Here is a 15,439-nt window from a genome sequence, read left to right on the forward strand (position 1 = left end):
TTGCCCACAACCCCCGCAGGCGTATGGGAGAGCAAAAAAGATCGTGTTTGCTGGTGGCTATTCTTCTTCTGGATACCTGCTTTGGACCTTCTGACCATATAAATCAGAAAAACATTTAACAATTTAAACAAACAGTAACAAAGTAGGTTTGAAACCCAAATTGTAAACATACTTCTAAAAGGAATGCAACCATAACGTGTTGTGCAGTATATCAGCTTAAAAATATTTGACGTAAAAAGAAAATAGAAACAATTTAGTGAATATTGGGGATATCATTGAGCTTTCTCTCACTCCTCCTCTCTTTGCTCTGTCTCCCCCCCCCCCCTTCATCCTATTTATCCCTCTCGTAAGTTCCATTTCTTCCCTTATTTGTTTATCTATCCCTTATGTTGTGTCTAGGGACATGTACCCCATAGTGGGGAAAAAGATAGTCTTAGTTGCATAAGGTGGTCATAAACCTTAAATAGTCAATGTCCTGATGGGAGTATGTAAATCTCCCAAGCTTTGGAACACTACCCTGCCTTTGAAGGTCAGGGGTGAAATATCTTAGTCCACCGTCTCTTATGATTGGTTAGGATGGGTCGCCTGTTGACCGTACTGTAAGAGGGGGAAATAAACACACAAACCAGAATAAGCATAAGTTTAAACAATTATATTCATCTGCTCAGTGAGCTGCTCTCCACTTGGTCCGTTTTATCTCCGGCGTCTTTGTGAAGTAACTGGAGAGTTTATTTCGGCTTCTTTCTCTGAACCGTAGCCCATTTGGCTCTTTTGTAGGCCTTATCCCGTTGTAAGTTGGTGTCCCCCTCAGAGGTTTGTTCAGGAGGGGAAAGATCAGGGGGTTCTAAGTTCAGGTAGGAACAGATCTCTGGAATATCTTGTTGATTTTTAATTGGCATTGTCTTTCCTTTGTGTAGTATGTGCAAGGCAAATGGGAATCCCCATCTATAGGGTATTGTTTGCAAAGTAATACAGTTAAAGGCCTCAAGGAGTTAAGTCTCTGGAGTGTTCTCACACACAGGTCCTGGTAAAACTGAATCACTGTGCCCTGAAACTTAAAGATTGGATTTTTTTCTTGCCGCTGAGAGTACTGCTTCTTTTTCTGGGAAGCGTAGTAGCTTAACTACAATGTCTCTCGGCGGGTGATCCCCTTTGGGCTTGGCTTTAAGGGCTTGGTGTGCTCTTTCAATTTGAAAATCATCTTCCTCACTATGTCCTGTGATAGCCATGAATAACTGTTTCAGGTAGTTCTGCAGGTCCGGTGGTGTAATGGATTCCGGTACTCCTTTAAATCTGATGTTACATCTTCCTGTGCGATTTTCTAGGTCCTCTATTTTATCTTGAAGGTCTTCCAATTCTTGTTTGTGATGTTGGATTTGTTGAGACATTTTATCCACAGCTTCGTCTTTTAGATTTTCGTTATCTTCAAGCGTGGAGACTCTCGCACCTAAATCTTGCATATCTTGTTTTAGCTCTGCCAAGCTGTTAGTGACTGTAGATTGTATGGAGTCCGGTTTTGTCCACATTCTTTCAAAATTTGTATTGATATCCTGTTTAGACATCAGATCTTTTTTTAAATCTGCTTTCGTGACTGGTGTGAGGTCTTCTGCGGTGGCCCCTTCAGAGGAGGATTGGTCTAAATTCCCATCTACATCTGAGTCTAGGGGTTCTATTATTTTGTCCCCTTTAGATGATTTAAAAAAGATGATTTGCTGTCTCTTTACCATCAGAGGTATTTTTCTTAATTTGTCTGGAAGACATCTTAGAGATTAGATCCTGCACTGTAAACAGGTCTCCCCCGGTGGGCAGTGGCAGCTAGTTCCCAGGAGCAGGAGACCTTATGTGAATCTTTGTATATAGTTATATTCATATATCTTAGAAGCACCCTGAGTTACACCTGTATATGGTGTCCTGACAGCACTGAATATTGCTGAACTGGGCCACTCAATAATATATATGGGACTCCTGGATCTTCTTATATAATATCAGCAGGCATTTGTTCTATGGTGTCTCTTGGCAATCAATCACAACATTCACTCTTATTTAATCCATGTACTAAAGATTAATGCCTTATTTACTGACATTAGTTATTGTCTATGAAGTGGTAGTAAAATGTTCCTATTTGAAGCACACCATAGTTTCATCTCTATCCTCCTTTATATTCAGAGTAAACGAGTAGGTGTGTGTTTAAAACATAGATGTGCACTTTTTTTCTTCATTTCCCCTTTGCTTTCTCACAGCTGTGTCGTGCTGCAGGGTTTGGTCCTAAGGTATTAAGTGGCCGGGCAGTATAATCCACTCTCCGGTGGGGCTTATGGGGTTTTTATCAAGTCTTACCCCTACATATAGTTACTGTCTGAGACGGACTAACAACTGGATAGCGCTGCATGAGTATCTGTCGCCATGCGGTCAGGTAAGATGGCGGCTGTGTGTCCGTTATTGAGAAAAGGCTCCGGTAGAGTTTCTCTTTCCTCCGGCTCCTATCACATTCTTGATTGCTGCCTGTTACTCCGCTTAGACTCTGAGGCTTTCCCCCATCGGAATAAAGCTATTTCTAGCTAGATATGGTGGTCTGGTTGACCTTTAGACAGTTTAACGGCACTGAGCTTCTGTCTTAAGCTTCCATCTCCATCCTCCGCTAGCCATGCACTGGTTTTAAATAGTCTATGCATAGGATCTCCAAAACCAGTTCTCTATGCTTTGAGATTTGTCAAGTGAACTTGCTAAGGTAATATGTATCAGAGGGACCCTATAGCAGAAAATAGATTTAACTCAGTTGCAGCCATTCTTCTGGACCTATTCCAGCCCTAATTGACTGCAGCCTAGTGGCAGATGCTTCCTTTATTCTTTGTCTCAGCACTGATGTCATCACTGCTGTATGTAGGAGTTCAGTGACTGATTTTTCCAAGGTTATCCTGCACTTCTATGGTTCTCTTTCTCATTATTCTTATTTAAAGCATTCCTAAAATCTTTATAAATGTATGTTCATGGGCAGAAGTGTATAGAAAACACCAGAATCTGTAATACTTTTTCTAGGACGGGTTCAAAGGAATTTTGTACTCAAATGGTCTGTCATGCCCACAAAAAAGCAGCATTTATAAATGATATATTTGTGCCAGAAAAATGTAATGTGAAAGATTTAATTTTAAATTAACTGGCTGATACTTCTTGCTAATCCTCGCTCTCTGATGGACATCTGCAAGAAGAGAGCATTGGTTTAGTCAGGTCCTGAACATCTGCCCCCCCCCCCCTTAAGGAAAAGTTATATGTGTATCTCTGAAATTTAATTTAAAAGAGATCAGTTTGAAATTCAAGATAAGTGGACAAACATGCTTTTAAGAATACCATACATCTTAAAGGAATCCCAGGGGAAAACACACATAATCTACTGAAACATTTGATTACTAAAATAACCATTTTGTATTTGATACATTTTGGTTTGATTTTGTTTTCATTTTTTTGTAATTTGATTACAAGAATTTTTAACAGAGCTAAAATGATTAATTTAGGACGTTAAACCCAAATTTCAGTTGCATTAATTAAATGGTGAATGTCCTGTCTTTCATCTTGGCAAGAGAGGTGTGGTGCTGGCATCCACACCTCTCCCATTGCATGGTGTGCATTCCCAACTCTGTCATATCGCACTTTCACCTGGTTTCTGTAGCCTGACTCAGTGTTTTTATTAATTTTCCTTCCCTTCAACTTCCCCAGCTGTTTTTATAGTAGGTATACAATATGTGGCTAACCCAAACACTTGTATGTAATTTAAAAATAACCGTTGTGTGTTCTGAACAATCAAAGGGTTAGAGCATGTGTGAGTGGGCTTTGCAGTAGTGATTTAACACCTTGATTGCCCATAATTATTGACAAGCAATGGATAAGTCACTGCTGTGGTAGTGTTCAGGACAACCAACCGGTTAAATTTCCACTAACTATAATTTGCAAGTGTAATTTAACCCCTTCAATACCTTGTGAATGTGCAAGCAAGAGTTAAATCACTTGTGGGGGGAGGGCTTGTGAACATCCAAAGGGTTTTAAAGGACCAGTAAACACAGTAGATTTGCATAATCAATAAATGCAAGATAACAAGACAATACAATAGCATTTACTCTGAATTTCAAATGAGTAGATTTTTTTTCCCCCCTAACAAATGTCAGTTATGTATATTTCCACTCCCCCTGTACCATGTGATAGCAATTAGCCAATCACAAATGAATATATGTATAGTCAATGAATTCTTGCACATGCTCAGTAGGAGCTGGTGACTCAAAAAGTGTAAATATAAAAGACTGCACATTCTTTTTAATGGAAGTGAATTGGATAGTTGTTTAAAATTACATGCTGTATCTGAAACATGAAAATGTAATTTAACCTGAGTGCCCCTTTAAGCACTGCTGCAAATTTAGTTTCAAACTACAGTTCTCAGTGAGTGTTACTCCTTGGTGCAGAAGATGGTGCAAAGTTACTTTCTTGCAGTGCTGTTTCTAGAAAAATGAGTATTGGAAGCGAATATACAGTTCATGTGAGTAGCACTAAGTAACTGTAATAAACTCTGCAGGTAAAAATCACAGGAATAAAGCATATTTTTGATTTACTTAGTCTGTACTGCATACTAATTAAACTTGTTTTTAATTTAAGGCATAAAGACATTTTCTTTCTGTCAGATGTGGCACATTCACTCACATTCTCCTTTATACTGTAAAATAACCAGCTGTCGGCTATCTTAATGATGTCAGATAACACACCTTAAATATGTTTAGTTTTGTTTGAGAAACCACAAAGTATGAAAGCATTCATTCATTATTAAGAAGCTGAAGCAATTTCTGTACATCCTTTAAATTTTTTGCATTTGACACCTCTTTACGTACACACAAGAAAATAACTGAATAAAATATAAAACGGTTTATACTTTCTGCTATAGTTAGAAAAAATGTTTGTATGAAAACTAGCGTTTGTTTAAAAACTACAATTCAGCCTCAAATTAAGAGCTAGAGTAAAGGGGAAAATATATATTTGACATAGAGGATGCATTTAAAGGGACATAAAACCCACATTTAATTTTCTTTAATGTTTCAGAGACTATAATTTTAAATTTCCAATTTACTTCTATTATCAGATGTGCTTCATTATCTTGGCATCCTTTATTGAAGGAACAGCAGTGCATTACCGTGAGCTAGCTAAACACATAAGCCAGTAACATATGTGCAGCCACCAATCAGCCGCTTGCTACCAGTAGTGCATTGCTGCTCCCAAACCTACCTAGGTATACTTTTGGGTTTTATGTCTCTCTAATTATATCAAAGTATATCCTGCAATAGTGAACAAGGTCCCTAACTCTTGGTTAACGTTTTTGTCCTGCAGAAACAATGAGGCGTGTGGTGCGACAGAGCAAGTTCCGGCATGTCTTCGGGCAAGCATTGAAGAATGACCAATGCTATGATGATATTCGGGTCTCCCGGGTCACTTGGGACAGTTCTTTCTGCTCAGTCAACCCAAAGTTTGTTGCTATAATCATTGAAGCTAGTGGCGGTGGAGCATTTCTGGTGCTACCATTGCAGAAGGTAATTTACTGGGCTGTACAATGTCAGATTCTGCCTGCAGTGCAAGGGAGTCCCAACCTGAGAGCAGGGGCCTCCTTATATGTGAAGCATTCTATACCTCTTCTCCTCTTGTTGATTCCATGCATGTGTTTCTTGGTCTGTGTATTTATATGCAATATATGTTTATCTTTATAGTATTGTTTGTAGCCCAGTAGGAGAGAAACAAAATACTATTGACTACCATGTAATATTGGGACACCACTCTTGTGTGTCTGAATTTTTTTTTATTTTTATGCCATATAAATGTTTCCTTAAAGGGACACTGAACCCAATTTTTTTTTCTTTTGTGATTCAGATAGAGCATGAAATTTTAAGCAACTTTCTAATTTACTCCTATTAAATTTTCTTCATTCTCTTGGTATCTTTATTTGAAATGCAAGAATGTAAGTTAAGATGCCGGCCTATTTTTGGTGAACAACCTGGGTTGTCCTTGCTGATTGGTGGATAAATTCATCCACCAATAAAAAAAGAGCTGTCCTGAACCAAACAAAAAGCTTAGATGCCTTCTTTTTCAAATAAAGTTAGCAAGAGAACAAAGAAAAAATTATAATAGGAGTAAATTAGAGCAGCAATTTTAAGCAACTTTCTATCTGAATTATGGAATTTATTCCTACTAGTCCCATGAAAATTCTTAACAGCCCACCTTTTTAACTCCATAGTTTTTTGGTGCAATATGAAAAATTCTAATATGCCATTATAAAATGATTTTATACATTTGTATTAGACATTAAACTGCTGGGTACATTTGCATGGTTACTACACACCATGCGCTCATAAGGTGTAAGAAAACTCCAATATGGCCGCGCCCAATGTATATGTATATTGAAATTTCCAGTTTACTTTTCCCATCTTTAACATTGAGTGGGCTACTAAATAATTTCCTCTGGGCTAGTAGCTTTTAACCACTGACTACTAAACCATATTTTTCCACCCTTGTGTATGTATGATAGATACTACACACACACATAACATTTTGTTTATACAATTCAATTTGGAGGCACACCCTACCATTAGATAAGTCATGCTTTGTGTGAGGTTTAGTGGTTTCAAAGGTTCATTTTCTGACACTCCTGATGCCCTCCCTGTTGGATTGTACTTTTAGTGATCGCAAATGGAAGAGCAAAATAAAAAATGACAGCTCACTGCTGTCAATATTTTTAATTTCTACTTACCGTAAGCCTTGGTAGTCTATTGCCAGGTACAGAATTCATCTAGAAGGCAGCCATTTCACCTTTAGGAAATCCATGACCATTAACTAGACATGAAAGGGAGCATTTTGCCTTATTCATAGACTATAAGATCTTTGTAGAATCATTGGAAGCTAATCTTATTCAGATTTGCTTTACATTGCCGATTGCCCTGTGCTGCAGAACACTGTATATGAACTGAATTGACTGTAATATAACCTGCTGATAGTTACTTGCAGTAGCTGAAAATTCCATTACTCTTCCATTATTTCACTGTGTATTATTGCCAAACGTTTCTGCTGTTCGTGTGTAGATATTAGTTTAAGGACTGTACATGTACTGGCTGTATCGATAGCAATACTAGTCATGTTCTTGGGTTATGAACTAATGAAATGTCATTACTGGGCTGATAAAATCTAACATGTTTAAAGAATTTCTGCTTGTAAAAGTATTGATATTAGAAACTGTGTCAAGCATATCAGTCTAAAACACTGGTTTTGAAACCTGTCATCAGACATCCCTAGCAGGCCACATTTTGAGGATATCTGAACTGGAGCACAGGTGAAATTAGCTGATTAGTATACATGGTTATTTTACCTGCTCTCACCCAAGGTAATCCTGAAAATCTGGCCAGTGGTCTAAAAATATATTGTAATGCAAAAACTAATTGCTTATAGATTAGTTTTTTTTTTTAAGTCCCCCCCCCGTCTATTTGTTTTTAAATTTGCTTTGTTTGTGATGAGTTCATACTTTGATTTACTATACTCAAATGAGATTTCATTTAAAATGTGAGATTTCAAAGCAAACTCTTAAAATGAGGAGGGAACTAACAAGACTGCCTACATGTGCCAGATGTATGCTCCCTTGCAAGTCCAGGGACTGGCATCTTGATTGGCTGCTAAATTTCCCCTTGCAATGCAAAGTAGCTACTGAGGAAGCTCTCTGGTAAAATATATTACTTTTTTACATAGATGATTGGGTGATATTTTATAGTCTGCTTTCTCCAACATAGGTGTGTCCGGTCCACGGCGTCATCCTTACTTGTGGGATATTCTCTTCCCCAACAGGAAATGGCAAAGAGCCCAGCAAAGCTGGTCACATGATCCCTCCTAGGCTCCGCCTACCCCAGTCATTCTCTTTGCCGTTGCACCGGCAACATCTCCACGGAGATGGTTAAGAGTTTTTTGGTGTTTAAATGTAGTTTTTATCCTTCAATCAAGTGTTTAATTTAAAATAGTGCTGGTATGTACTATTTACTCTGAAACAGAAAAGAGATGAAGATTTCTGTTTGTAAGAGGAAGATGATTTTAGCAAACGTTACTAAAATCGATTGCTGTTTCCACACAGGACTGTTGAGATGAAGTAACTTCAGTTGGGGGAAACAGTTGGCAGACTTTTCTGCTTGAGGTATGACTGGCCACATTTCTAACAAGACTTTGTAATGCTGGAAGGCTGTCATTTCCCCTAAGGGGACCGGTAAGCCATTTTCTTAGATTAAGTAAAAGAATAAAGGGCTTCATAAGGGCTTAAAAAACTGGTAGACATTTTTCTGGGCTAAAACGATTACTTTACTAAGCATATTTGGCAGATTATAACTCTTAATAGTTATTATAATCTTGGGGATTGTTTTAAAAAAACGGCAGGCACTGTATTGGACACCTTTTTCAGATGGGGGCCTTTTCTAGTCATAGGCAGAGCCTCATTTTTCGCGCCACTAATGCGCAGTTGTTTTTGTAGAGCAAGGCATGCAGATGCATGTGTGAGGAGCTAAGAACCACTGAAAAAGCTTATAAGGAAGGCGTCATTTGGTATCGTATTCCCCTCTGGGCTTGGTTGGGTCTCAGCAAAGCAGATACCTGGGACTGTATAGGGGTTATTTTAAGGGTTAAAGCTTTCAAATTTGGTGTGCAATACTTTTAATGCTTTAAGACACTGTGGTGAAATTTTGGTGAATTTTGAACAATTCCTTCATACTTTTTCACATATTCAGTAATAAAGTGTGTTCAGTTTAAAATTTAAAGTGACAGTAACGGTTTTATTTTAAAACGTTTTTTGTGCCTTGTTGACAAGTTTAAGCCTGTTTAACATGTCTGAACCATCAGATAAGCGATGTTCTATATGTATGAAAGCCAAGGTTTCTCCCCATTTAAATTTGTGATGATTGTGCCATAGTGTCCAAACAAAGTAGGGACAATGATGCCACAGATAATGATATTGCCCAAGATGATTCCTCAAATGAGGGGAGTAAGCATGATACTGCATCATCCCCTTCTGTGTCTACACAAGTTTTGCCCACACAAGAGGCCGCTAGTACATCTAGTGCGCCAATACTTATTACCATGCAACAATTAACGGCTGTAATGGATAATTCTATTGCAAACATTTTATCCAAAATGCCTACTTATCAGAGAAAGCGTGATTGCTCTGTTTTAAACACTGAAGAGCAAGAGGACGCTGATGATAACTGTTCTGACATACCCTCACACCAATCTGAAGGGGCCAGGAGGGAGGTTTTGTCTGAGGGAGAAATTTCAGATTCAGGAAAAATTTCTCAACAAGCTGAACCTGATGTTGTAACATTTAAATTTAAATTAGAACATCTCCGCGCACTGCTTAAGGAGGTATTATCTACTCTGGATGATTGTGACAATTTGGTCATTCCAGAGAAATTATGTAAGATGGACAAGTTCCTAGAGGTTCCGGTGCCCCCCGACGCTTTTCCTATACCCAAGCGGGTGGCGGACATAGTAAATAAGGAGTGGGAAAGGCCCGGCATACCTTTTTTGTTCCTCCCCCTATATTTAAGAAATTATTTCCTATAGTCGACCCCAGAAAGGACTTATGGCAGACAGTCCCCAAGGTCGAGGGGGCGGTTTCTACTCTAAACAAACGCACTACTATTCCTATAGAAGATAGTTGTGCTTTCAAAGATCCTATGGATAAAAAATTAGAGGGTTTGCTTAAAAAGATGTTTGTTCAGCAAGGTTACCTTCTACAACCAATTTCATGCATTGTTCCTGTCACTACAGCAGCGTGTTTCTGGTTCGAAGAACTAGAAAAGTCGCTCAATAAAGAATCTTCGTATGAGGAGGTTATGGACAGAGTTCAAGCACTTAAATTGGCTAACTCTTTTATTTTAGATGCCGCTTTGCAATTAGCTAGATTAGCGGCGAAAAATTCAGGGTTTGCTATCGTGGCGCGCAGAGCGCTTTGGCTAAAGTCTTGGTCAGCGGATGTGTCTTCCAAGACAAAATTGCTTAACATCCCTTTCAAGGGTAAAACACTGTTTGGTCCTGATTTGAAAGAGATTATTTCAGACATCACCGGGGGAAAGGGCCACGCCCTTCCTCAGGATAGGTCTTTTAAGGCTAAAAATAAGCCTAATTTTCGTCCCTTTCGCAGAAACGGACCAGCCTCTAATTCTACATCCTCTAAGCAAGAGGGTAATACTTCTCAACCCAAACCAGCCTGGAGACCGATGCAAGGCTGGAACAAGGGTAAGCAGGCCAAGAAGCCTGCCACTGCTACCAAAACAGCATGAAGGGATGGCCCCCGATCCGGGACCGGATCTGGTGGGGGGCAGACTTGCTCTCTTTGCTCAGGCTTGGCCAAGAGATGTTCAGGATCCTTGGGCACTAGAAATAGTTTCTCAGGGTTATCTCCTGGAATTCAAGGAACTACCCCCAAGGGGAAGGTTCCACAGGTCTCAATTATTAATAAATAAAAAGACAGGCATTCTTACATTGTATAGAAGACCTGTTAAAGATGGGAGTAATTCATCCAGTTCCAATAGGAGAACAAGGGATGGGGTTTTACTCCAACCTGTTCATAGTTCCCAAAAAAGAGGGAACATTCAGACCAATTTTAGATCTCAAGATCCTAAACAAATTTCTCAGGGTTCCATCGTTCAAAATGGAAACCATTCGAACGATCCTTCCTACCATCCAGGAAGGTCAATTTATGACCACGGTGGATTTAAAGGATGCGTACCTACATATTCCTATCCACAAGGAACATCATCAGTTCCTAAGGTTCGCTTTTCTGGACAAGCATTACCAGTTTGTGGCACTTCCATTCGGATTAGCCACTGCTCCGAGAATTTTCACAAAGGTACTAGGGTCCCTTCTAGCGGTTCTAAGACCAAGGGGCATTGCAGTAGTACCTTACTTGGACGACATCCTGATTCAAGCGTCGTCTCTGTCAAAAGCAAAGGCTCATACGGACATCGTCCTAGCCTTTCTCAGATCTCACGGATGGAAAGTGAACAAAGAAAAAAGTTCTCTGTCCCCGTCAACAAGAGTTCCCTTCTTGGGAACAATAATAGATTCCTTAGAAATGAGGATTTTTCTGACAGAGGTCAGAAAATCAAAACTTCTAAGCTCTTGTCAAGTACTTCATTCTGTTCTTCGTCCTTCCATAGCGCAGTGCATGGAAGTAATAGGATTGATGGTTGCAGCAATGGACATGGTTCCTTTTGCACGAATTCATCTAAGACCATTACAACTGTGCATGCTCAGACAGTGGAATGGGGATTATACAGACTTGTCTCCGACGATTCAAGTAGATCAAAGGACCAGAGATTCACTCCGTTGGTGGCTGATCCTGGACAACCTGTCACAGGGAATGAGCTTCCGCAGACCAGAGTGGGTCATTGTCACGACCGACGCCAGTCTGGTGGGCTGGGGCGCGGTCTGGGAAACCCCTGAAAGCTCAGGGTCTATGGTCTCGGGAAGAATCTCTTCTCCCGATAAACATTCTGGAACTGAGAGCGATATTCAATGCTCTCAAAGCTTGGCCTCATCTAGCAAAGGCCAAATTCATAAGGTTTCAATCAGACAACATGACGACTGTTGCATATATCAACCATCAGGGGGGAACAAGGAGTTCCCTGGCGATTGAGGAAGTGACCAAGATAATTCAATGGGCGGAGGATCACTCCTGCCACTTGTCTGCAATCCACATCCCAGGAGTGGAAAATTGGGAAGCGGATTTTCTGAGTCGTCAGACATTCCATCCGGGGGAGTGGGAACTCCATCCGGAAATCTTTGCCCAAATAATTCAATTATGGGGCATTCCAGACATGGATCTGATGGCCTCTCTTCAGAACTTCAAGGTTCCTTGTTACGGGTCCAGATCCAGGGATCCCAAGGCGACTCTAGTAGATGCACTAGTAGCACCTTGGACCTTCAACCTAGCTTATGTATTCCCACCATTTCCTCTCATTCCCAGGCTGGTAGCCAGGATCAATCAGGAGAGGGCTTCGGTGATCTTGATAGCTCCTGCGTGGCCACGCAGGACTTGGTATGCAGACCTGGTGAATATGTCATCGGCTCCACCATGGAAGCTACCTTTGAGACAGGACCTTCTTGTTCAGGGTCCATTCGAACATCCGAATCTGGTTTCCCTCCAACTGACGGCTTGGAGATTGAACGCTTGATTTTATCAAAGCGTGGGTTTTCAGATTCTGTAATAGATACTCTGATTCAGGCTAGAAAGCCTGTAACTAGAAAAATTTACCATAAAATATGGAAAAAATATATCTGTTGGTGTGAATCTAAAGGATTCCCATGGAACAAGATAAAAATTCCTAAGATTCTATCCTTTCTACAAGAAGGTTTGGAGAAAGGATTATCTGCAAGTTCTCTGAAGGGACAGATCTCTGCTTTATCTGTTTTACTTCACAAAAGGCTGGCAGCTGTGCCAGACGTTCAAGCGTTTGTTCAGGCTCTGGTTAGAATCAAGCCTGTTTACAGACCTTTGACTCCTCCCTGGAGTCTTAATCTAGTTCTTTCAGTTCTTCAAGGGGTTCCGTTTGAACCCTTACATTCCGTAGATATTAAGTTATTATCTTGGAAAGTTTTGTTTTTGGTTGCAATTTCTTCTGCTAGAAGAGTTTCAGAGTTATCTGCTCTGCAGTGTTCTCCGCCCTATCTGGTGTTCCATGCAGATAAGGTGGTTTTGCGTACTAAGCCTGGTTTTCTTCCGAAAGTTGTTTCCAACAAAAATATTAACCAGGAGATAGTTGTACCTTCTTTGTGTCCGAATCCAGTTTCAAAGAAGGAACGTTTGTTACACAATTTGGACGTAGTCCGTGCTCTAAAATTCTATTTAGAGGCTACTAAAGATTTCAGACAAACATCTTCTTTGTTTGTTGTTTATTCTGGTAAAAGGAGAGGTCAAAAAGCAACTTCTACCTCTCTTTCTTTTTGGCTTAAAAGCATTATCCGATTGGCTTATGAGACTGCCGGACGGCAGCCTCCTGAAAGAATCACAGCTCACTCCACATGGGCCTTCAAGAACGAGGCTTCTGTTGACCAGATATGTAAGGCAGCGACTTGGTCTTCACTGCACACTTTTGCCAAATTTTACAAATTTGATACTTTTGCTTCTTCAGAGGCTATTTTTGGGAGAAAGGTTTTGCAAGCCGTGGTGCCTTCCATTTAGGTGACCTGATTTGCTCCCTCCCTTCATCCGTGTCCTAAAGCTTTGGTATTGGTTCCCACAAGTAAGGATGACGCCGTGGACCGGACACACCTATGTTGGAGAAAACAGAATTTATGCTTACCTGATAAATTACTTTCTCCAACGGTGTGTCCGGTCCACGGCCCGCCCTGGTTTTTTTAATCAGGTCTGATGAATTATTTTCTCTAACTACAGTCACCACGGTATCATATGGTTTCTCCTATGCATATTTCCTCCTGTACGTCGGTCGAATGACTGGGGTAGGCGGAGCCTAGGAGGGATCATGTGACCAGCTTTGCTGGGCTCTTTGCCATTTCCTGTTGGGGAAGAGAATATCCCACAAGTAAGGATGACGCCGTGGACCAGACACACCGTTGGAGAAAGTAATTTATCAGGTAAGCATAAATTCTGTTTTTTACAGCTATGCTACGGCACTTTCAATTGATTCAACATTTGGCTATCATGTACCTTTAAATTAAACAGAGGAAAAAAGTAATTACTTTGTTAAAACAAAAAATATGTGACTCACAAGCAGTGTTGCACTGAGAAATAACAGGTATCGTTGCCAGACTGCATATCCAGTCTAGTTGTCTGTCGCACTGCTTCCTTAAAGGGACACAAGTCAAAATTAAACTTTAATGATTCAGATACAGTTTTAAGAAACTTTCCAATTTACTTCTATTAAATTTTGCACATTTTTTTTTCTCTATATTCACAATTTGAGGCACCAGCTCCTACAGAGTATGTCCACATGTTCCCAGGGTATACAGTTTCTACTCTGATTGGCTGGTGGCTGTCACATGATATACATGTGGCCGGCAAATAGGGAAAAAACTAATCTGCTTATTTGAAATTTAGAGTAAGTGTTATCACATTATCTTTTTTTTAGGCACTTGTTTATTATGCAATTCTACTGTATTTAGTTGTCCTTTAATATGGTGAACTGACAAACTGAACTCTGCCACAAATTCGGCATCTGTGTTTAGAGTAATTGCTTACAGTGTAATGGTAAATCCAAGCGTTTAACAAACACTAGGATTTACCATCACTAAAAATAAAGGGGAGTTTCATTGATCAAAAGGGTGCTAAACTCGCCCTTTCTGTGTCGTTGCACAACGCTAAATTCAGCGGCTCTGGCTGCCCACAGCACAACAATCTTCTACCAATGAGGTCCTGCTTGCACCTCTGAACCAATAGCGGTTCGTACATACAGAAACCTGTCAGTTGACACGCACTGCTGTTGGTTCAGAGGTGCTAACGTCTCTTCATTGAAGGAGATCGTTGTGCCGTGGGTGGCCAGAGCCGGTGAATTTAGCACTGCAACGGCACAAAGAGGGTAAGTTTAGCACCCTTTTGTACATGTTTGATCAATTAATCTCCCCTTGAATTTTAGTTATGGTAAATCCTAGCGTTAAATACTTGAATTTATAATCACTTTAATTTAGTGCATGCTGTCTGAAGGTAAACGGTAACTAAAGTTGAATTCAACCTGGACATTCTGTTCCTGTCGTAACTTCACTGCTTTGTTTTGTAAGATAAATGGTTAAAGGGACAGTCTACTCTAGAATTTTTGTTTAAAAAGCTAGATAATCCCTATATTACCCATTTCCTAGTTTTGCATTGCCCCATTATTTCAGTTCTTTTGACAGGCTTGCATTTTAGTCAGTCAATGACCTCTCATAAGTAGCTACATGAACTAACTCCATCTATCTGTGAAAAACTGTCAAATGCATTAAGAGGTGGCCTTCAAGGGCGAAGAGAACAAAGGAAATTTGATGATACATGTGAATTGGAAAGTTGTTTAAAATTGCATAGCCTATCTGAATCATGGATGTTTAATTTTGACTAGACTGTCCCTTTAAGTGACATGAAAAAATTGCTTCCATATAGGCTTAATAAAAGTCTCTTGTTATCCCCAAAGGATAAACTAACCTAAACTAAATCAATACTTCTGTAATAAATCAGATTATGGTTTGGCTGGAAGATGGATTACAAATCAATAATGCACTGAAAGTAGCCTATACCTCTTGACTCCTCTGGTTTCCAAGCAACATATCACGTGTATGCTTAAATAATATATATGATTCTGGCAAGGGTGTCTTTTAATGTCTTGTCATATGTAAATATACATGTCAAGGCATTGTCTTTAGAAGCCTCCTATAGTGGGCAAAGTATTTTTTTTTTTGGACA

General features: G+C 39.8%; 1 protein-coding gene across 1 annotated transcript in view; it reads left to right on the plus strand.

Annotated features, from left to right (window-relative positions):
* CORO1C (coronin 1C) overlaps positions 1-15,439 on the plus strand; it is a gene marked incomplete in the record, with an annotated part of 336,830 nt that overhangs the window by 164,115 nt on the left and 157,276 nt on the right. The window contains 1 exon segment of the mRNA XM_053702142.1: positions 5,362-5,561. Coding sequence (XP_053558117.1) covers positions 5,362-5,561 — 200 coding nt within the window.

This window comes from Bombina bombina, chromosome 2 (assembly GCF_027579735.1).
Source record: "Bombina bombina isolate aBomBom1 chromosome 2, aBomBom1.pri, whole genome shotgun sequence".
Classification (NCBI taxonomy): domain Eukaryota; kingdom Metazoa; phylum Chordata; class Amphibia; order Anura; family Bombinatoridae; genus Bombina; species Bombina bombina.